General features: G+C 39.0%; 1 protein-coding gene across 2 annotated transcripts in view; it reads right to left on the bottom strand.

Moving 5' to 3' along the window:
* RGL1 (ral guanine nucleotide dissociation stimulator like 1) overlaps positions 1-23,561 on the bottom strand; it is a 256,412-nt gene that overhangs the window by 146,801 nt on the left and 86,050 nt on the right. For both annotated transcript variants that reach the window (XM_019427176.2, XM_053909181.1), the window contains exon 2: positions 14,380-14,543. In XM_019427176.2, the coding sequence (XP_019282721.1) occupies positions 14,380-14,511 (132 nt within the window). In that variant the 5' untranslated portion in view covers positions 14,512-14,543. The remainder of the gene's footprint in view (positions 1-14,379; positions 14,544-23,561) is intronic.

Raw genomic sequence — 23,561 nt, 5'->3', positions numbered from 1 at the left:
AAAAAAAAATGGAACTGGAGGAAAGAAAAATGCTACCCAGAGTTATAGCTTAAGGATTTTTTTCTTGGACACATATAACAAACTATAAAGATAATCTACTCCTTCAAACGTCCCACTTTTAAATTTGATGTTAATTCTTTCAATATTAATGAGGGAAAGAGGCAGGTCAAGGCAGGGAGTGAAGGAAGGGAACACTGTCATCATGAAAAATTCAAGTGACAATAAAAAGTATACTCCCAAATTAAAATAAAGCAGCCAGGAGCTTTATCATGCAACCAGAGTTGGCAAAGCTTAGGATGCTTGAGAATCTTACAAAATTGTGAAAAACCAAGTGCATGAAGCAACAGTTGGGAATTCAAGTTTAATGATGTTATTCTCCAACTTTGGGCAAATCATAATCTCAGATCATCAGTTTTCCTATCAACTCCCTCTCTGAGGAGTCACTGGCAAGGTCACCAGATGGTTTGTGTATACTGAATTGTCTGCCCCGTTTATTTTCCATTATGGAACCATGTGTAATGGTCCTGTGTTTGAACACGATCAGATATTGTGAATGACTGTCATTAGAATGTAATGACTCTTCTTCATTTCTGCCCCAGTGCAACTATATTCCAGAGTCTCCAAACCAAACGCTATTTGTGCTAGTTCCACAGGATAATGGACAAATGCCATTGGTTTTGTTAAAAGAAAAATCTTGCAGATTGTAAAAATTTTTATTACTTTCAAAAACTCTAGTTAACCTCAAGATCAGGGACACAAACATTAATCCATCTGATGCAAGAGGACACCAGCAGTCCAAGAAAAATATGACAGCGTTAACTTTTTATTACAAAGCTCATCTACTTACAAGTTAGGTTCCCAAAGGCTATCTTCAAGTCTGTTTTTCTGTTAAGGCCAGGAGGACATTAAACAACCCACTGCTAGTAATCTGTTGATGGCAGGCAGAAATGTACTGCAGCTCAGGATAGCTTCAATCCATCTGTGGACGTTCTTAAGTTGAAAATATGTAAGAAACAGAACTACTTCTTGTACTCATTTTATTCACCTGAAGCACTTAGAGTAAGTTTCTGTCCACTAAAAATAGCAGCGGCATGATTTCAGGCTCCCCAGAAAACACAGCATTCCATCACACTTCAAGCACTGAATTATCAGTTCCTAAGCACCAAGAACATCGGCACAAAAATGGAGACTGCCACCCACAGTGGCAGACAAAGGTCTGGATATTTTGGTGGGCAGACTTTCCCCAGGAAGCATGAAACTTCTATGGCCCTTCACAATCTGCCCCTGACCTCCTTTCAAGCCTCATCTCCCCCTACCACTTCTTCTTTGAAGCCTATCTTCCATCCGTATTGAAGCACTCTTCATCCCCCACCCCTTCTAGCCTCTATGCCCTTGCACATGCTTTTCCCTCTTCGTGTGCAAAGGACTTCCCTCCCCACCCGCAACTCTTGGTATAGTTCACCCTGTTCATTCTCCACATCTTGGTTTATACGTCACGTACTCGTACATATCATTAATTACTCTTAGCTTTCCCTAACCTCCCAAATTCAGGCAAAATAGGCCTCCTATGTGACCCCTTACAACCCTGTATCTCCCCTTTACTTTCCTGATCATGTGTATGATGCCTTTATGTTTGTTTTAATCTGTGTTCCCCCTGGACTGTAAACTCCGTAAGACATCAGTCCTGTTCATAGTATTTACTCAACAAATATTTATTGAACAACTGAACTATGAACAAATATTTACTGAGTAAATAATTCACTATTCTTTATTTACTAAGGTATAAATTAATTTATTTTAGATGTTTTATTTAATGATATCTGTCACTTTATTTTTTTACTTATTTACTTTTGCTTTAATTTTCAGAATTGTAAAACATACACAGAAATAGAAATAGATACAATCATGCTCATTATTACGACCATCTGTAATTGACAAATGTTAACAGTTTTGCATATTAATTTCACTCTATTCAAGACTTTCCAAAGGGCCAAAACTCAAATGGTTCTGTGATCGGTCCTGAGTTAACTACAGAGAGAAAAATGGAAATAATATTATCAAGCACTTGCTATGTGCTAATCATTGTCCTACATGGTTCATACATGTTGTATATTCAACCCCCTCCCAAAGAATATTATCCACACTTTATAGACGAAGAAACGGAAGCATAGGGGATTAACTACTGCCCAAGATAATACATCCAGTAAATGTTGCTCCCACATTCAAACCAAATGCTAGCTAAATCCAAAATCCAGGAGGTTTTCCTCTTTATTGCCTAAATCCTCAAATCCTATCATGTCTGGAAGGAGCTTGCACTTTTTGAGCAAGAAATAACACTTTCACATATGATAGGTACCCAATCATTTAAAAATGTCAATTAAGTGCTTACTATGGGTCATGTGCCACTATCTCATAAATGTGCAGAAAATTAAGTGAATCGGGGCACTGCATTCACTAGCATTCTGGGTAATTTAGCTAAAGAATAAGAATTAAGTGGTGGCATAATGCCACGGATGTTTCTTCACTGCAAAAGAAACATGCAACCATGGAAGCAGTGAGAAAATAGCATTAAGAGACTGAATAGGCCCCCGACTGGTTAAAGATGACTAACAGACACGCTACATTCTGACTAGATAGCCCCAGAAAGTTTCTCCTATTTCTACAATGACTGGTTGTGACATGAAAAGATTTTACAAGGTGACTAGATATTTAAGAGTCATATTTTAAAACTGGCTGTCACTTATGGTTTCTACAGTGTCCGGTGTTTTTGTGTTCACAATTGAAAAAAAATGAAACCTAGGGATGAATAGTGTGGCTCTTTTCTCCATATATCTTCTCAGCTCTCAGTTCAAATTTTTTTTTAAGTTTATTTATGTTGACTGGGGTGGGTAGGGGCAGAGAGAGACTCCCAACCAGGTTCTGCTCAGCGTAGAGCCGAACGCATAACTCAAACTCACAAACAGTGAGATCATGACCTGAGCTGAAATCAAGAGTTGGACACTTAACCCACTGAGCCACCCAGCCGCCCCTCAGTTCAAATTCTTACAGTTGCTTAACGGTCAGCACCTGCATGGCTCTATAGTTCCAGTGTGACCTAGTTAAGCCTCTGCATCTTCCTCCATGTGGTCCCTGCCTCCCTTCAGAAAAGGGGATGCCACCATCGGGCGCCTAGGTGGCTCAGTCAGTTAAGCGTCTGACTCTTGGTTTTGGCTCAGGTCATGATCTCACGGTTTCATGAGTTCAAGCCCCCTGACAGGCTCTGCACTGAGAGCATGAGCCTGCTTGGGATTCTCTCCCTCTCTCTTTCTCTCTCTGCCCCTCCCTCACTCGCTCTGTCTTGACCTCTCTCAAAATAAACAAACAAACAAACAAACAAACTTAAAAAAAAAAAAAGAAAGCAAAGGGATGACACCTTGCTCCCTGCCCAAAAGGGATGGTTTGTCCTTGTGTGTATACTTTGTATCAAGAGGCTTGCTACATTTCTGCCAGTAAGTCCTGCGCATGTGGGAATGGCTGGCCTTCTGTGTCAGTGTTGTCAGTACTTTGGACTTCTCTTAGCAAATTGTACTACTACTGGACTCCCAGTTGAAATCCTGGCTCCGGCTTTTGCTTTCACAGATCTACCACCCGCAACAACGCCTTAAAAATATCTCCTCCCACCTTGATATGGCATGATTCTTCCATCACAATGTTTCCAGTCTCTGCCATTTTTAGCTTCCCTGATCAACATTTTTACTCTGAAACAATTCAGATCTGTTCTTGGGCTGCATTCATCCTACTTAAGATGAAAGTTTTGAGGCAACAGTGAGTTCGTTTGTAAACACGATTTGACCATAGGGTGAACAAGAGTGGGTGGAGAGGGTATTCAGCTCACTGAGGACTCCTTTCATCAAGCTATTTGCTTTTATTGTCACTGTATTTTTACCAAACGCATATGTTGTTTATTTCTCAGAAATCCAATAAAATTGTAATGGGCTCTTCTTATTGGCAAGTACAAGCCACAGGATACCACATACAGTTCTGGGCCTTGGGTCTACCCTTTTATATCAGAGAAAATATCACCAACCAACCCCCACCCCCACCCCCCGCCCCTGCCAAATTCTGTCACTTGGGTGTTCTCAGGTGCTCTTATCAACATGTGAGATGGTGGTTTATCTGTCCGTTCCTTTGTTCATTCATTAGTTCATTCAACCAACATCTCAACACTGCAGTGATGTAATCTGAATAAGACAGACACAGTTCCTCCTGTTAGGAGCTCATTGTACACTAGAAAAGATTCTGAAATAAGCATTTGCCATATAATGTGACAAATGTATATAAAGAGGACACCAAGGGCTTTCTAAAAAAGAGTAAGGGGAAAATGACAAGGGCACACAACATGGTCTGTGGAGATGGAAGACAATTCCTAGAGTCTGAGGAATGAGTAAATGCCAGCTAGGAAAGGGGAAGGAAGGGCACTCTAAACAGACAGACCAGCACGATGTGTAAAGACATTGGGGCTACTGACATCGGAGTTAAATTCTTTAAAGGGTGCTCATCTTTTACAATCAGTAATGCCCCACCCCTCAATCTTTACCTCACTGAAATTTTCTTCATCTATAAAGTTTCCTGACAGTCCTAGATCAGGATTTCCATTAAGTAAATCAGGTGAATATCTCAGATTCCAGGTCACAGAAGAAGAGTTCATAGTGAAGGATTTCAACTGTTTCTTCTCCTGGGCCCCTGGGAAAGGATGGGCCTTTAAAATAGTCACTGCGGTGGGAAGACATGCAACCTCTCCCCAACACTCTACATTTATAATCCAAGAACAAATTTAAATAATGTCATTTCTTCCTCGTATTTGCGTCCTAAAAGGAGAAATGGGATTAAAGGACTGAAGACACTTCCTTTCCCTTTCATAGGAACAATTTCAGTTGGTAAGCTCTTCTCCCCCATCCCCTGCCTGTTTACTGCCTCATGCCAAGCTTCTCCTGACACAATGGGGTTTTCAAGGGAATAAAAAGAGATCCTGAAGTTTACAGTGAACAGATTGTGGAAAACAGTGGCCTGAAACAAAACTGCTTTGCAAACTTTTTCTTGGAGATTTAAGATCCCCATGAATGCAAGCCCCATGAATGAAAGACTTTGAGGCCCTCAAGAAACTGGTTTCCTTTCTTTCTTCCTTCCTTCCTTCCTTCCTTCCTTCCTTCCTTCCTTCCTTCCTAAATTTACCTAGAGTTTCCTGTACTCTCTGTATCAAAATGCAAAGAAATGTTCATGTCTGGTATAGTGAACGCAGGGTTTGTTCTAGAACTGGGAGCCAAACAGAGCAGGCTAAATTGGTTACAAAGTGTCTACGAGATTTTTACAGGAGAAAGCTATCTTCATATCAATCCTGTCTTATTTTATCATCTTAGAAGGGTTTGCTTTACCACTCAAATCATCACCTGAGCAACTTGAATCAGCAGCCAGTATAACACAAGTTTTAGAACCCAGCCTGTCCTCTCTGATTCTTGACCACTGCCCCTGAGGGGCACACCTCACACACAGGGTAAGGGGGGAGGAAGCTAAGTGGTTCTAAAACACACACATCTGACCACTACCCCAAAATTATTTGTATATCTCAACACAATGCTATTCAGTTGGGTTGACTGTCTTCCTGCCTGAAGGATCACTCTGTAGGAACTTTAGTGAGGGTAGCCTCATTAGAGTCAGGCAATTGTGTCCATCAGTTCAAGTTTCTATAGTCATTTAACCACATAGAAAGGCTCCTGGAGTGTGGGGACCTCCGAAATGCGGGGAACTCCTAAATTCTGATAGCGGGAGTAAAAGCAACTACTATACAACTGATAGGCCAATATAGTGTAACACTTTGTACTCCTCCCTCCTCACAGATTCATTCCCCAATAATAGAAGTCTACATCTATTGCTTATTATGTAGAAGACACTATTCTAAGCATTATACACATTATAATTCAATTCATTCTCACAACAATCTTATTAGAATATCATTTTTATAGATGAAGAAATTGAAGTACAGAGAGATTAAGAAATGTGACAAGTTCACATAGCAAGTCTGGTTCCAGAGTCCGCGTTCTTAGTCCCTCTGTATATTTTCTGTATTCAATATTTATTAAGTACCCGCTATGTGCCAAACACTGTAAATATTATTGGGCATATATAGGTGAATATGACAGAGGCTCTGGCCTTGAGGAGCTGACATTCTAGTTTGGGAGACAGCAATATATAAATACAAGTACCTTTCATTTGATAGGTCTTACAAGGTAGATAAGCAGAGGTGTTGTGAGACCACACAGCGGGGTCACTAACCCTGACCAGAGGGGTCAAGGATATCTTCTGTGAAGAGGTGATACATAAGCACCTTTTCACACCAACACTGAAATGTAACTACAATGAAAGTTTTGATATCCAGAATGTCCCCATCCCCCACCCCGTGGTTTAGACTGTGAAACTTATTCAAAATGTCATGTGCCGTAACTCAAATGGTCTTACACTGGGCAACGTGGGGCTCTGGCAACAAGAGCCGATGGATAAAAATAAGAAGCTACAAACTTGGTAGATTGGAGCTAGAGAGACCCCTTGATAAAAAGTGTGTGCCCCATGGTAATAACCTGTTTGGTGAGCAGTGTCTCAAGGGCATAGGAAAACACTGATGTGATTCTGACAGGTTTTAATGTCCAAGGAAGCAACAAGAGCTCAGGAAATGGGTGAAAAAATCCAGCTTCCAAACAATCGGACTGTTCACAATTGGGCCCCAATCAACAGCTTGGGGTATGTAAAGCAGAGCTCTGCTGTGCAGAAATGAGAGCTACAAAGAGTTTAGCAGAGTTTTAGGGCTCCATTTCAATAGGATGAGGTTAAGGGCCGGGTGCAGCCTCCATGAGACCCTGGGATATTATACGAGAGAACGGAGATGGAAGCCCAGGCACACACACGGGGACAGCACTCTGAGGAATGAAGAAAGCTATGACTCGTTGGGTACGTTGGTGTTTACTCCCACCAGACATTGCAGAGCCAAGCTCTATGAAAGCAAGCCTGGTAGCATTTATTGAGCTAAGGACGCTGTGTGCCCTGGCCAGGATGAGTTAAAGTCTGGGCAAGGAAACCAAATGTAGAATCAGATTGATTTAAACAACTTTGGTAACTGAGAACAAACTGAGGGCCGATGGGGGGTGGGAGGGAGGGGAGGGTGGGTGATGGGCATTGAAGAGGGCATCTTTTGGGATGAGCACTGGGTGTTGTATGGAAACCAATCTGACAATAAATTTCATATATTAAAAAGAAAAATAAACAACTTTGGTAGACAACTTCATGAGGAAATAAGAGTATACAAATGAAGAGAGACAAACTTGAGTTTGAATGTTACTCTGCCACTTACCATATGTATCTTTGAGCATATGCCTTAATCTCTAATCTTCAAAATCCTTATGAAATATACACCTTTGGCTGTGGCAATTAAATATATTAATGGATATGAAAGTGCCAACTATATCTAATTCTTGACCCAGGGAAGGTGCTCAATCAGTGATATTTTCCCTCCCCTCCAAACCCCAATTGAATATTATTCAGTCTCAAAATTCCATTTCCTGCTACTGATGATACATCTACTTTATTCATTCCAGCAAAAATACTTCAAGGCATTTTTATATATTAATAACTTCCTAAGCAGGACATTTCTATCCCATTGCCTCACACTAAAATTTGTGGCAGAGCTTAAAAGAAATTCATTCAGAATCCCAAAGAAGAACCCTAATTCTGTCATCGAACCATAGCCTTTAGGCTCAACAAAGAGCTGGCTCTAAAAAGATTACTGCAATGCACCCCTACTGCTCATCCAAATTGTCATCTACTTTTGTATTTTAATTCTCTCTCTTCCCGTCCCTCAGATGAGTGTGATTTAATCTCCAAAGCATGCATGATGAACACATTACTATTTCTTCCTCCAAGAATGTGATGTTACAATGTGGGGCCCCATTCCTGAGCTGGATAGAGAGGAAGAGGTCAGATGTCCAGTCTCCATACAGGCATTCACTAGTTTCATTTCACACAGAGAACATCTCTGTTCCACAGCCACAGATAACATTGCTTATCTTGGCAGCCTTCTCACAAATGTAAAACACTGGATACAGATAAGTCCAGTGGCATGGCAGATGACTCAATGAAAATTCAATCAGCAACGACCAAAAGAAAAAAAAAATCACCACTACTTAGTGCTATTTTATGGTGAATCAAATGAATCGCCTCTGTACTCACAGACGGCAATATTTTGGTGGATGTTACAATTTAGAGAAACAACATATTACCATATTACTGAGAAATAATGGTTATATGGTCACATAAATACTATGAAAACGATTCATCAATTAATCACGTTTTTATTTCAACCTGTGTCCAGCAGTATGCCAATGCTTTGGGTTTATAGCGCTGTAGAATTAAAACTAATGAACATGATCTTAAGGACAGACTGTTTAGTTGAAGTGAGAGAGTCCCCATCCTGAAAAAAGAACAACCCCACATAAGTCCCCCATTGAGCACAGATTAGCACAATGTAGATAAAAAAAGAAAGAGACCAAGGTGAACTAGAAGGTTTCAAAGTGTTCGAGCCATCCTTCACATGTCTGACAGAGTAACATTTCTAAATAACAGATCCTTTTTTTAAAACATTTTTTAATGTTTTTATTTATTTTTGAGACAGAGAGAGACAGAGCATGAGCAGAGAAGGGGCAGAGAGAGGGGGAGACACAGAATCTGAAGCAGGCTCCAGGCTCCGAGCTGTCAGCACAGAGCCCAAGTGAGGCTCAAACTCACAAACCACAAGATCATGACCTGAGCCAAAATCAGATGCTTAACTGACTGAGCCACCCAGGAACCCCCTAAAAAAACAAATCCAACCATGCCACTAGCGCCACCTAAAACCCTTCATTGACTTCCCAAGGCCCACAAGATAATTTCTGAATTTCTGAGAGCACATAAGACTTTTCATTACTTGGTCCCTCTCAGTTTCATCTCTTGCCATCCCTTTTGTGCTACAAATGCTCCAAACTGCAGTGCGTTCTCTCTAATACTGCCTTTTACACACTTTTCTGTCTTCCAGGAATATTTTCTCCCATTCTTCTAAAATCCCATTTGCTGGGATAATTTATGCTTTTCCTTTAAGAATGAACTCAAGTATTGGTCTATTATGTGATTAAGAAATAAACTTTTATTGTGTGAAGCCACTTAAAATTTTGACTGTGTTTGATACAGCATTAGTGTTCCTCTAACTAATACAGGTTTTATTACTTTAAACAACACACAGACTAACAGACAAAATCCAGGGCTGGCTCAAGAGAGAGAATCTACAGGAAATTCCACTGCATAAAACGAGGACCCCAAAATGTGATTCCCTCCACATTAAGGTGAACTAAGAAAGACATGCCCTCCATGACAGCACCAGGAAAATTACTTATCTTAAAATATGAATAGGGGCAGGGGTGGGTTGGGGAGGAGGGAATCATTTCCCCTTGGAACTAATACCACAAATATACTCATCCACAGGCTTCCAGCCTGTATTCACCTGGAGTAGTCTGAAAAACCTCAAGCTAAGAATTTACTTTAAAGTGACTTCTGGTTGGTAGTGTTCCCAGAAGTAAATGCAAATTCTCTATAGAGAAAATTCCCTTCATTCCAAGAAAAATGAATCCACAGTTGAAAATCATAAAACCCACAAAGAAACAAAACATCATGTGCAAAAGGCAACAGAAAGAACACATAGCATAACAAGACCCACATTTATCAGCATTGCCGACTCAGAATATTATATTTAATATTATTTTTATTATATTTAATATTGTTAAGAAACACTCCTCCATGAGTCTCTCATTTCTTCCTGGCTTGCTTTGTATGCCAAAAGATCAAGGCCTGGCTGATCTTTACCAGACCATTTTTCAGGCCTGTGTTTGCAGCCTACCGTCAACCTTAAAGGATAAGGTAATATCTCCCCCTCAGGAGAAACTGCAGGCTTATTCACTATCTACTATAAACTGGAAAGTTTCCCAAAGTCAGTGATCTTTTCCTAGAGAGGCAGTTACATAGGCCCTGCAGGAACGGCAACATAAGGAACCAAAACAAACATGCTGACATTCTGGCTACTGTTTCTTCTGTGCATAATAGTCTTTTGTCTCCGAGACAAGAGTCTCGTGTCTTTTTTCAGTATCTACACAACATTGGCAAGCTAACTTGCAAATACCATACAATTTCATAGCCTTTACAGTTCTTGACAAATAGTCTTTAAAAATAAAAAATATGAATAGAAAGCAAGACACTAAAAAAAATTACTAGAAAATTTTAAAAGAACAGAACAGAACTTCTAGAAGTAAAAAACAGAATAATTGAAATTTAAAATTCAGTGTTTGAGTTAAAGAGCAAATTAGATACAACTGAAAAAAGAATTAGTGCATTAAAAGAATTTAAAATTAATCAGAATACCACACAGAGAGAAAAAAAAGATAGCAACTCTAAGAGAGAGGTTAAGGGCCATAAGCAAAGAATGAGAAAAACAAACATAAATCTTGGAGTTACAGAAGTAGAATGAAGCAAAAACAATTGTTTATTTGAAAAGAAAATTACAGAGATCTTTTCAGACTGATGAAAGATAACAATCCACATATTTGGGAAGCCCTATGAATTCCAAGAAGTTAAATAAAAAGAAATTCTCACCTCAACACAGAAGAATGAAACTACAAAATAGCAAAAATGTGGAGAAGGTTTAGATAGCTATAAAAGACATTATATCCAAAGGAATAAAAATTAGACTTTTAGCTAGTTTGCAACAGAAACAATGGAAGGCAGAGGACAATGGATTATTTGTAATGTACTTAAAGAAAGTAACCTAGAATTCTATACCCACCGAAACTAGCATTCTAAGAGTAGACTCCAAATAAAGGCATCTTCAGACAAAAAGAAAAAAGAAAAGAAAGACTTTTGCTATAGTTAGATTCTCAGAAAAGTAAACTCTAAAAAAAAAAAGAGAGAGAGGAAAAGAAAAATTATCTAAGATGGAGTTGAGATATATCAAGAATTGATGAGTAAAAGAATGAGATTCTATTTTATAACAACTAGATTGAAAAAATTAAGAAATCTGACAATTGTAGAAGTTGGCAAGGATGTAGAATAAGATAAATGTTATACACTGCTCGTGGGAGTGTAAATTGGTACTTATTTGAAAGCAATATGGCAATAACTTGCAAAACAGAACTTGCACATACCCAACTACAAAATTCACCTAATAGGTAATAACCTAGAAAGATTCTTACACATAGGGCACTCTTATACCATGGAACAGACATGTATAAGGATCTTCATAGCAAATTGTTCATAATGCCAAAAAACTAAATAATTAAAATGTCCATGAATGTAACTGTGAATAAATAAACCATTGTATAACCACATAATGGAATATTATTCAACAGTGAAAATTAATGAATTACTACTAAAAATCTTAGAAACATGTGAGTGACAGAAGCGAGTCACCAAAGAAGTCAGATCTATATCATATATATAACACTATATAACTAGCTTACATAACTAAATAATATTATTTGGAGATACGTATATATTCAATAAAAACATTTAAACAGCTAAAGAACAATCAAACATAGATTTCAAGAAAATAGTTATCTTTGCAGGGAAAGGAATCAAGGGGACAGGATTGGAAGAATCCACATACGAGTTAGTTGTGACCTCACAAGTGTTTGTTTTAATATCATACTCTATAACTTACATGTATATTATTTTGTAGATATCAAATATTACAATGTAAATAAATTAACATTTAGCAAAAGAAGAAAGGAAAAGAAAAAAACTCCCTTAATATTAGTTATGAAAATCTTACAGCAAAGTGGTATAGGATAAAATACTGGAAGAGTGGAAGAGTCAGAGTGGAATATTGAAACATGCCCTTTAAAGCTGATAATTAGACAAGATATTCACTAAATATAAAAATGTTGATACTCCTAAATTAATCAACAAACTTATTTCAATCCCAATTGGGTTCCCAGCAGACTTTGCTTTTTCTTTATATTCTCAGAATTTGATAAGCTCATCCTAAATTCATATTGAAAATAGAAGTTCCAAAAACAGCCAACACAATTTTGAAGAGCAATAATTCAGTGGAGGGACATGTCCTATTAGATATCCATGTTTCCTTTAAAGCTAAAAGGCTGAGGCAGTATCACATCAGCAGAGAGAGAATGTAAAGAAACAGGATACATGAGAACATTACAAACTAAAGAAGATTATGGATGTTCAAAAATGGTACTAGGATAATTAATTATCCGCATGGAAAAATTCATATTAAAACAAGAAGGTCCCATTTCAAAACAATCAGATCAGCCAATATTTAAAGGTCTGATAATATCAGTAACTGGTGAGAATACGGAGCAAGGGGAATTCTCATATGCTGCTAGTGGGGATATAAACTCATGTCCTCGTCTTAGAAATCAATCTGATAATAACTAATAAAACTGAATATTTTCATACTTTATAATCCAGCAGCCCACTTGCAAATATCTATGCTAAATAAATGTATTCTACAACCCTGTATTGAAAAAAAATCCTAAAGATTAATAAGAGAATAAACAAACTTGATTCAATCAATAGAAAATAAAAAGCAGTAAAATGTGAATAAGTTAGAAATACATATATCAAGCACAGAAAACAGGTAAGACAGACACCAAATATTAAGTTTTTTAAAAAAAGCAAGCTATAAAAGTAGATACATAATATAAATCTTATACAAAACTTAAAAGATATAAATCAATACTACATATTGGATATGTGGATAACAGGTATAAATTATATATATTGAAATATGCATAAGAATGATGAAAGCTTAATTCAGGAGAGGGATTACCTTGGGGAAAGGGGGAGAAGGATAAAATTGGGGGGCAGAGCCAGCCTTAGGGTGAGGCAAGCAAGGCACGTCAAAATATAAGGACGCATCAATTTTCAAGTTTGCGCAAGTGCAGGACACAAACCTAAGAGTGAGTGCTTCCTTAAGTTTTGTGCCCTCAGCACCTCATTTATCTGACCATTGTCTTGGTCTTATTGGGTGGGATATGTAGAGACTTCAACTGCTCTCTGGGGAGTTTTATTCCTTAAAAAAAAAACACAAAACTTTTGGGCAGCTATCCCTACAGACAGGGTTTACATTTGCTTGGGCAGTATTCACATGCTTAAGACTGTAGTTGTTCTGTTACTTTCTTAAATTAGAACTGCCACAACATATGGATATTAAAGATGTGGATTCCAAACACACAAGTGCCGTGAGGACTTGCTATAATGATTTCTCATGGAAGTTTCTTTTCTCCTTTTCATAATAACCAGGAAAAAGACATGTGACTAAGCTTGGCAGTTGTAAGAATAAAGAGGGGGTGGGGAAAAGACTGGAATTTATACCAGGAATAGTACCCTGAGCAGCTCTTGCTGACTTGGCTCCTATCTTCTTTCCAAGCCTAGTTTCCTCCCTTCCTTCCTTCCTTCCTTCCTTCCTTCCTTCCTTCCTTCCTTCCTTTTTTTTCTTTCTTTCTTTCTTTTTCTTTCTTTCTTTCTTTCTTTCTTTCTTTCTTTCTTTCTTTCTTTCTTCTTCTCTTTCTTTCTTTCATGTTTTCTTTCCTTATTTTATTTTAATTGATTTTATTAAAGTTTATTTATTTATTTATGTTGAGAGAGAGACAGCACATGTCAGCAGGGGGAGGGGTAGAGAGAGGAGGAAAGAGAGAGAATCCCAAGCAGGCTCGACACGGTCAACACAGAACCTGACATGGGGCTTGATCTCATGAATTGTGAGATCATAACCTGAGCTGAAATCAAGAGTTGGATGCTCAACTGACTGAACCATACAGGCACAGCTCCAAGTCTAGTTTACATCAACCTCTCATCAATTCTTTGAGCCTCCCAATACCTTCCAATAATTTCTCATTTTCCTTAAATTAGAGTTAATTTCTGTTGCCTGCAACCAGAGAGCCTTAACTGATACACTTAGCCTCATGCTGCCAAACAATGAATTGATATGATTCCACACATTATGATTGATCCTTAGGAATTAACTTTCTCACTATGATTTGATTTCCAATTTATGATTGGTGGGATTCTACAAGGAAAATGTCTACTTGGGTATTTGAAGCCCTGTCAGGGCCATGTTTTGGCTAAATCACTGTGGAGTTATTAATGTCCAAGAGACACGCTCCTGACCTACCATTCACTGGGCATCAGTATGCCAATTGCCCCTGAATAAAACTTTGCCAAACTGGCCTGTGGTGTTGACTACATGAAGAATTAGAGTCTCAAGTCTAAGAAAATCCACCGTTGTACCAATTGAGTCATTTAGAGTTGCCTTACCTCCTCTGTCTTTAGAACTTCCCATATCCGCGCATGGTCCTCCACCAGCCAGTGTCCTGCACTCTCTCCCTTGGTGGAAAGTTTGAATTTAGACACCACTTGAGTAGGCTCTCCCACCGGTTTCTCCTCCATCTTGAAAGAGCCAGGCAGGAGGCATTACGGACCTGTGTGGAAGAATAAAGTGTGATCCAGGTTAAAGCATTAATTACCATAAAAGAAAGATACGAAGGCAGATTATCCTGCTTGATTTGTGGATAGCGAGACCACAGAAGACAGTGTCACAATAGGCATCAACTTTTACGGCCACTTTTCATATTTTAAATATTCATTATTGCTATTTTAAAGCAGGCTTCTTGGGGGAGGGATGCTTTTTGAGAAAGGATGAAGTGATAGAAATTTTAGAGAAAAGTACAAAGCTTCATCTGCCCAGTAAACCTATTTGTCACTTTGCTCTGGCCCCCTCAGGATGGGGGATGGAAATGGGCAGGTGTAAGACAAGCCTGAGTGGAGTCTTCGTGTTTCCATGTCATGTATTGCACGTGGAAGAGACTCTGGTGTCAGAACTTTTCCTCTTCAAACATCTACTGAGTACTTGTTGATACGAGGCTCCGTGCTAGGCATACACAAGTAATTTGGTAGTTTTGCTCTGAACCTTAAGAAGCTTAATGTTTCAGGGCAGAAGAAGCTATAAACAAGTAATCACAATATGGTGTCTTACATCATAGTGTGATAAATGCCATAATCATCATCTTTTCCAACTGCAGTGGAAGCACGGAGAAATATTCTCCTCAATATTTATTGACTACATCACCTTCCTGAGCCTCAGTTTCATCAGCAGTTGCTGTAAAGACAATATTTTAAAATTGACACCAATTCTATAAAGCCTAACTTCCTTGACCTCTTTCCACCCACCACTGGCTTGTTTGGAATCACATCATGCCTGCTGCGTGCCATCCTGTCCTAAGGAATCGCCTTGCCTCCATTCAAGTCCCACTGAATCTATCCTTCTCAGGATCCTTTTTTTTTTTTTTTTTTTTAAGTGTATCTGATAAGGATGTTCCACCCACCTAAAACTTTTCCTAGAGAATAAAATCCCAACTCCTTACAATGGCAACCACAGACCTTTATGTCTGGCTTCCCCACTTCCCTTCTTCCGCCACACTCAGCTGCATCCTCAGCCACTGTTCCAGCCATTTGAAGATATGTACGGATCTCAAATATATCTAGTACCCTTAGCCTTTGTTTGTGACATCTCCTCCCACCCCTGCTCCAAGAGAATAAAGACCTTTCCTCCTTGGTTAGTCTCCCTATATACTTTGGAGAGATTTCTATTGTGCCTCCTGTTACACTTTATTATATTTCTTTGCTTTCAACTCTATTTCTACCTTTTGGTCTTTTAAGCATCTTGACACTAGAGATGGTGTCATATATAAATACTAGACAGATGTTTGATGAATTCGCTAATTCAGTAAATCATGAGAATCCAGAGAAAATGAGGCAACAGATCCAATATATTCAAATAACAGATGTGAAAGTCAAATGGCCTCTTTTCTTTCACTTTTTTATGGATTTAGTGGGCTGTATGCTCTTCATAAGGAAGAGCCAAGTCTAACGTTCATCATGCATCCCCGAGCAGCTGATAGTGCAAGCTGAAATTGCTCATTAGTTAACGACAGACTAGTTTTCATGGAAATGTCTTCAAGGAATTAAGCATGTCTGCAAAAAGCAGGTCTTATGCTCACATAACCTACTGTCCAAATAAAAGTAAACAGAAATCGGCCTTGATAAGACGAGTAGGGTTGATTGACCAAGGATTTGAGAAAAGCATCTTCTGCAGTAGACTACTTCTCTGCCTCACATGCTCCACCTGGAAGCCATGGAAAGCAAGCCATCTGCTTGCAGAGAGCAGTGATGAGGAAACTGCTAACCAAAACCATCGTGTAATAACGTGGAAACACGGAGCACTGAATACAAACCTACTAGGAACCAGGAAACAAAAGCTTTGTAATTAATGAACAAAGTTCATCTGAGAGGATATGCTAATAAATGATGCTGACACATACATGCAAGGAAATAAACAAAGGAAAGTCATGTGGAGGTTTCAGTCCAAAAAAAGGAAATTAAAATAAACAAGCAAAATGGAAACAGGCCAGATAAGTAGGGAAGGAAATTCCATCATTGTTATTGGAGATAATACTGTAAACAACAAATAATAAATCAAAACAAAGTGGAAAAGCTACATAAAATGGCTTTGGCTGTATCCTTTGCATATCATGGAAACCTAAATGGACAAAACAGGCAAACTACAAAATCTCAGGGTGAACAATGGAACATCTGTAAGCGTAATGTATCCCAGTGACCCCATGGCTTTCACTCCACTGCTGCCCACAGCTGCTTTCTCATCGTTAGAGTGTGGGTGAGAGTTGGCAAATTTTCAGTGTCGGAGACTGAACTCTACTGTGTACTGACTTCCCACAGATTGTTTCTTGTCCTGTTTGGGAAGAAGATGCAATTCTGGGTTTTAAACCATTACAAAGCACTGGGTAACTAAGGATGGAAGCAGAGAGGCAGCCAGCTCCTAGGAGGCTCTTCAAGCATTTTGAGATCCTTCTGAGACTTGAGGTCTTTTCACCCATCCTCAGTATATCTCCTCACTCATTAAAAAAAAAAAAAAGACCATATATGCAACATATATTGAGCTCCCGTTGCACACCAGCCACTGTGCTAGGATTTTTTGCATTATCTCTACTCCATATAATAACCCTGTAAGATAGACTTCACCATTTTACGGCAATGAAAAATTAGATACAATGCATCTAATATACTGGTAGAAAGTCATAGAGTTCCTAAGTTTGTGCTTTCTCTCCTAGGCCACTTCAGCAGAACTTCAACCCTCACCCTCCACCCAACCATCACTGGTAGAATGAGACCTCCCTCTCCTGCCCTTTCCCCCACGGATTAGAGTTAAAGTGTCAGTGTCTTAGCTAACTGGTCCAATGGTAGCCACTTAAGAGATGGTCACATCTGATGAGTACCCAGGTAAAAGTGGAAAAGATACAGAGAGGAAAACATCCTGGAAAAAAACAGATCATTCCTTTTTCTTCTTACTCCCATCCCAACTTCTTTTTTTATGAACTAATCTCTAAATCCAACATGGGGCTCCAATTCACAACCCTGAGATTAAGAGTCACAAGCTCTACCAACTGAGCCATGGGCATCCCACCCCCATCTCAACTTCTGACCAGGGCAGGCTTTATAGGTGTGACCATGCTCAGAAGAACCCTAGGTTTGATTGAATGCTTTATCATTGCCTTGAACTTCTTAATTTTTGGACAAAGAGCCCTACATTTTCATTTTGCACTAGGCCCCCAAATTATATAGACAATCATGCTGCTGATCCACCTCTTTCCTCTTCAAATCTAAAGTTCCACTCCATACCTTCTTTAAACAATTCATACATTTATAGGTTTCCAATTTCCCTAAAGTGAGCTGGAAGTCTGTAGAGTGGGGCGTTTTTCATTAGAATTAAAACAAGAGGCATATGTAAACCCTCTACCTCTGACACGCTGCATATCTTAGAGTTGAACTCCTGCCTTCCTTTTAAAAACACATGGTCAAGGCTTACAAGCCACCTTCCATGCAAATACCGCTAATATAAGCCATTCAATGATTAAGATGAAATCACTATAAACCTAAAGGCAGAATCTTCAATTCCACTTAATAGTTGGTCGAAAATATCATAAGCCTATGAGCTTTTTTGGAACTCAGATTTGAAAAACTGTCATCCTAAAATACTTGATACCCAAAACAAACAAAAAAATCTTTAAACCACTGGATGATGACATCACTGTAAGTTTGAGATGGAGTGGAGAAAAGCAGCTGTATGTATCTAAAGGCAAATATCTGGTCAGAGAGCAGAGAGAAGCAAAACTGAGCTGAAATTTTTAAAAAGAAAATTGCTGGAGCAATGCCTTTTCTAATTGTAAAAGGGTCATGACGGTAAACTGCCTCTACTTCATGAAACAGGAAAGTGAAATAAGAAGAGGGAAGGCAAGTCTGGTGCAATGGAAGGCAGATGCTTTCACTTGGCGCTGAGAAACAATCTGCAGATGAGAAAAGCCATGTGAGGGTTCCACAGGTCACTTTGCTTCAAATCCTAGAGCCCTAATTTTCCCACCAAAGCCAAAACACGTTGCGTTGTGTTGTGTTTTGTTTCGTTTTGTTTCCGGTTTGGTTAAATTCAAAGATCATTCTAACCAATACTTACAAATCGTAGCTGTCTTATAAGAAATTGACAGCGGTTACAAGTTGGTGAAAATAACTTGTCATTATAATTATATAAATAATCAAAAAATAACCACATGATTATTATCAATGAGAAAGTAGGCATTTCCTTACATTAACTTCTTTACATTTTGTGCTTTTAAGGTCTGTATTTTTCCTTTAAAATATTTACTATACTATGCTTATGGTAAAATATAGATATAATATATAATACCACTTCTCCCATTCCTTCAAAAGTAATCACTGACTGGAGGTCACAACATTTTCTATGGTCATAACAAGGGACCCAGTTGATGGCTCCATATCCTAAACAGTCATTAAGTGCCAAAAGCAAATAAGCAGCCCCTCAGCGGCTAATCTTAAAAACATAAATACTAAATGACAATCTAAAAACATAAAAATTTGCCATTACTAGTGTCTGTTCTCGCCATTTGATAAAAATTATCCGTATTTCTCATGGATACAAACTTTCTGAAGCATGGCTTTAAAAATAAGGGCTAGGGCACAATTTCACTGAAAGCTGTATTTATTTTACTAATCCCCTTGCCAGACTTTGTTTGATAAGTCAATCTCTACTTTATTGAATTTGACTTTCCCTCCTATCTCAGTAAATAATATATGAGACATCCCTCTAAACCATTATCTTTTTCCTTCCCTCTCTTCCTTACATATTTTTGGAAGGGAATATTCAGAACCTATTTAATATTCAGAACCTTACTGGAATGGTTTGGTGTCTCTAGCCTTTATCTATTAGGGCCCTGCTTCTCTTCTGCCCCTACAGATTCCCTCATAGGCATTAATAATACAGTATCTCTACTTTATTCCCTTTACACACATAAACCCTTGCTCTGCCTGAAGAAATCTTTTGATTTTGTAACTTGATTCAGATTTCTTCTAATCTTGAAAATGTCTGGTATTTGCCCTGTTCCAGTCTTTTCCCATGATTACTTGAGTTTCTGCTCTTTCTTTCCTCCTACTTCTCCTTTCTCCCATCTTCATTCTTCTTCCTAATGAGCTCATGACCTATCCAGATAAGACAGGTTTCTTTATCTGTGATTATCACCAACTCTTCCAACTGAAAGTCTATGTATCAAGAACAGTCTTTGCATTTTAGTTTTATTTAAAGGGTTCAGAATGGCATAGTACCAAATACACTGGAATTCAAGTCAGAAGACTGTTGTTCAAATCATATGTAGTAAGTCTTACGTAGTAAGTAAGTACATAAGTAAGACTTACGTAGTAAGTCCTCTACGTAATCCTTGGGCAAACCATTTCACTGTTCTCAGCCTCAGTTTCCTCATCTTTAACATGAATAGACTATAAGACTGCTGAGACCTCCTACTGATATCAAATAAAGTACTCACCTCCCCCCAAATGTGGAAAACAAAACTAATATACATTGAAGTATTTTTCTAGAACTGAGGGATTTATACTACCAAACATAATGGTGGAAAGTTCTGATTTCTATGGGCCACTCACATATTATACTTATTCCTACATGATGCATGCATTCACCACTCAGAAGTCAAACAAACAGTATGATGTTATCATAGCCCCTTGGCATTCGTGGATTTAACACCTGAGGTGTGACTCTTTAAGAACAATTCGAAATCCTCTGACATGTAGTCAACTCTAAGTTTGCTGAGGCTTTGTAAGGTTGATGTTTGGGTGAGCTCAACAATGCTTAGCATTCAAATCCTGGCTCGGTGGCAGACTTCTCTAATCATGATTGCTGTTGTGGTATTCATAAACTGGGGCATCCAAGAAGGTCTTAAAGATACAGCCTTCCTAGTTGTGGGGTGCATCATAGTGGTCCTTTCCTTCTGAAAACACAGACAAAAGCATCTGTCTAGAATCTAGGATTTCCATGCAGAAATGGAAACTGGAGCACAGAGAGACACCAGACAGGAAGAACTCCAGGGAGCCATGGCATACAGAGATTTCTAGCGCTGAGCAGCATTCGTCCTGGGGAAGCAGGCACATCAGATTGCTTCAAAGGAATACTGAAGGTCGGTTGTGTTTGAAGGGACAGTTATGACAACGTATTAGAAGGGAAACAGGTCTTCGTTATCTCCTCCTCTCTGGAAAATCAAGAGCATTCTAGTCTCAATTAGGCAACTCACTTATATTCTGCATATTGCTTTCTTTTGCTCTTCTCAATTTACTCTGATCTCCCCTGCAGGACTGCCAGCTCTTTGAGAGAAAGACTGGCCATAAATGCATCAGATTCCTTCAATGTTTTAAAAAAGCTCAATCACCCTTGCAAAAAAAATTTTTTTTATTTTCCTTCCATTAAGAAAAAAACAACACTTCACTGGAATAACAGTTTAAGCATTTACTATTATGATGTATTTTGGAACAAATGTCAATCATTGGGCAACCATTTTCAAAGGAATTTTAATTATGTGCTGTCTTACTGAATACTGAGCAAGGTTGCACAACACTCTGTGGAATCAGACATGACTTTCTCTGAGAGCAACTGTCTCCTGTTAAATGTAGAAAATTGAAGAAGTGCAAGACATTCCTGCTTCATTCAAGTTGATAGTTTTTAAAGGCTGGTCCAACTGCGCTTCAGGCTTGGTGTGCTACCCTCCCCCCCGCCCCGCCCCGACACATACACACACTGATAGTACTTGGCAGAAGTTTTTAATAATAATTCAGAAAAAAGAAAAAAAGAAAAACCCCAGACAGGGTTTGTACTACCCTTGTGAACCTCCCTGGAGAAATGCTGCTCTTTGCTCAGCAATTCCTGCTCAGCACAGAAAGCCGACACAAGGAAAACAGCTGGGCTCCCTTCCTGGTCTCCATTCAGTGTGGGCAGTCTGGAAACAGATCTGCAGAGGCAGACGTGGGGGAGGGAGGGAGCATACCTAAACAGAATAGAGGCTGAGATCATGAAGAATCCCTCAGCATTGTAAGAGAGACAGAGAGAATTCTAAGAGACTGAGTTTTTTATGGCCCGCGTTTTTAGGACAATAAAAGCTCAGCAATTATGTTGCTTGAAAGTTTAAAATAAGATGAAATCGTAAATCACATGACGGTCCCAAGCTCCAACATTTCACAATTCTGTGGACTCCAGCTTCAACTGGCTGAATGCGGGCAAAATGCAAAAACCATCAGGGGAGCACCCCAGTCACAGGCTAATTTTTATCTTCGAGTCAAAGGAAGTCAGACTGATTCAGACCAGAGCCATCCTTTAGGTACCAATGGTACCAATAGCAATTCCACAGCAATGTGGCATTCACCATGCCGGGCACAGGGCTTGCACACAAGCATCTGTTCACCCTAAGAACAACGTAGGGAAAGCTCAGATGCCAAGAGTTTAAGGAACAAGCCCTAGAGTTTCTGTCAAGCTGTCCTGCTCCCAGAGCTGTGTCTTTACCGCCGTACAGACAGCCACACTTGAATCGTTAATATTCCACTTACAAAACCTTGTCAGGTAAATGGTGAAAAACCTGAATTCCCAGGAATCTGAGGTCTTGAAAGGATGCAGAGTAATGCAAAAATCTGAAGATACAACATTCAGGGAAGGAAGTCTGTTGAGTTTATCAGTTAACACACAAAATCATTTTAACTGACTTCCAAGTAGATTGGCCTTTCCACATCTCAGGTTAAAGAGCAGTCTGTTCTCAATCTTTTACTTTACCAAAAACAGAAGTCTAATCTATTTAATTACAGTCACTTTACTAGGCTATAGGATAATGGCAGGTCCCGATGGGGCAGGGGTGGGGGGGAGGGCGGGAAATCTCTTTCAAGAAAACACTTCTGGGAGAGGCATGCACAGTGAACTGGCACTAGGCCAATCCTTATTCTCTTTCTCAGTCTCTAAGCAGCAAGGACACCATGACTTTTACATATACCATATATTCTTTCTTTTTCCCATATATTCTTAATTACAACTTTTCTTTCATTAGATCAGATAACATCTTGCCCCACACAGATGACTCTGATTAGTTTCACATAGCAATAAATCTAGTTGGTACTGCTAAATACCCAGACACCAATTTGCTAGACTAACTAGGTACAAGAAGCTTTATCATCAGGGCAGCATCTTCATTTTCATCTATGTTGTTCCTTCCCTGATCTTGACCTCTTAAATTGGCATAAATACCCATAAGTGATGCTAAGACCAAAGGAATGGGTCCAATGTTCATCCAGCATGGGAGAGGGAGGGATCTGTGTGCCTTGTGTTAGGGAGAGTTCTCCCACTGGTTCGCATTTTTTACTTTCTTCCCAGCTTTTTTGATCTGTACCCACGATATAACATGGTAAACCTATCCCATGTGGGATCAAAAACTCAATGACCCAGATGTACACAGAAACATTAAAGAGACAATGGCATGGAGGAGAAACCACTAGAGATGTTGCTTCTTGAGTCTTGGCTCTTGCATAGATCTTGTGGGCTTATCCCCTGGTGACCCGTGTGCCTTGAGCAAACACAACAAAAAGTCAAAGCCATATCTTATAGAATTCTAAGAAACCTTCCCCAAAGGCTTGAGCTTGCCATGGCATAATGACATTTTCATCAGTAAATACAGCTACGTTGGTCATGGTTCATGCATATTGGAAAAGATGCCATCGTTACTTTCAATAATTTTCATTCAATATTTTCAACTGTTTTCAAATAGTCTTTTAGCAAACTCTATAAGGACACTCAACTTCTCTATTTCTTCCGTGGTGTATGTTGTGTGTGTGTGTGTGCTTGTTTGCTTTTGTTTTTTGTTTTTTGTTTCTGTCTCATGTCAAGCTCTGTAAATTTACACCATAGACAAATAGTCCTGCATTCGTGTGTGTATGTGTTGGCCGAGAGACATCTATTGAATTAAGTCATTAAGTCATTAAGGATAGAACCTTCACATTATTTTGCAGGGAAACAACAGATCTTAAGCCTAGATGAG

The sequence above is a fragment of the Panthera pardus genome, unplaced genomic scaffold (assembly GCF_024362965.1).
Source record: "Panthera pardus isolate Hobbes unplaced genomic scaffold, ASM2436296v1 HiC_scaffold_21, whole genome shotgun sequence".
NCBI lineage: Eukaryota > Metazoa > Chordata > Mammalia > Carnivora > Felidae > Panthera > Panthera pardus.
This window is presented reverse-complemented; position numbering and strand designations above follow the sequence as displayed.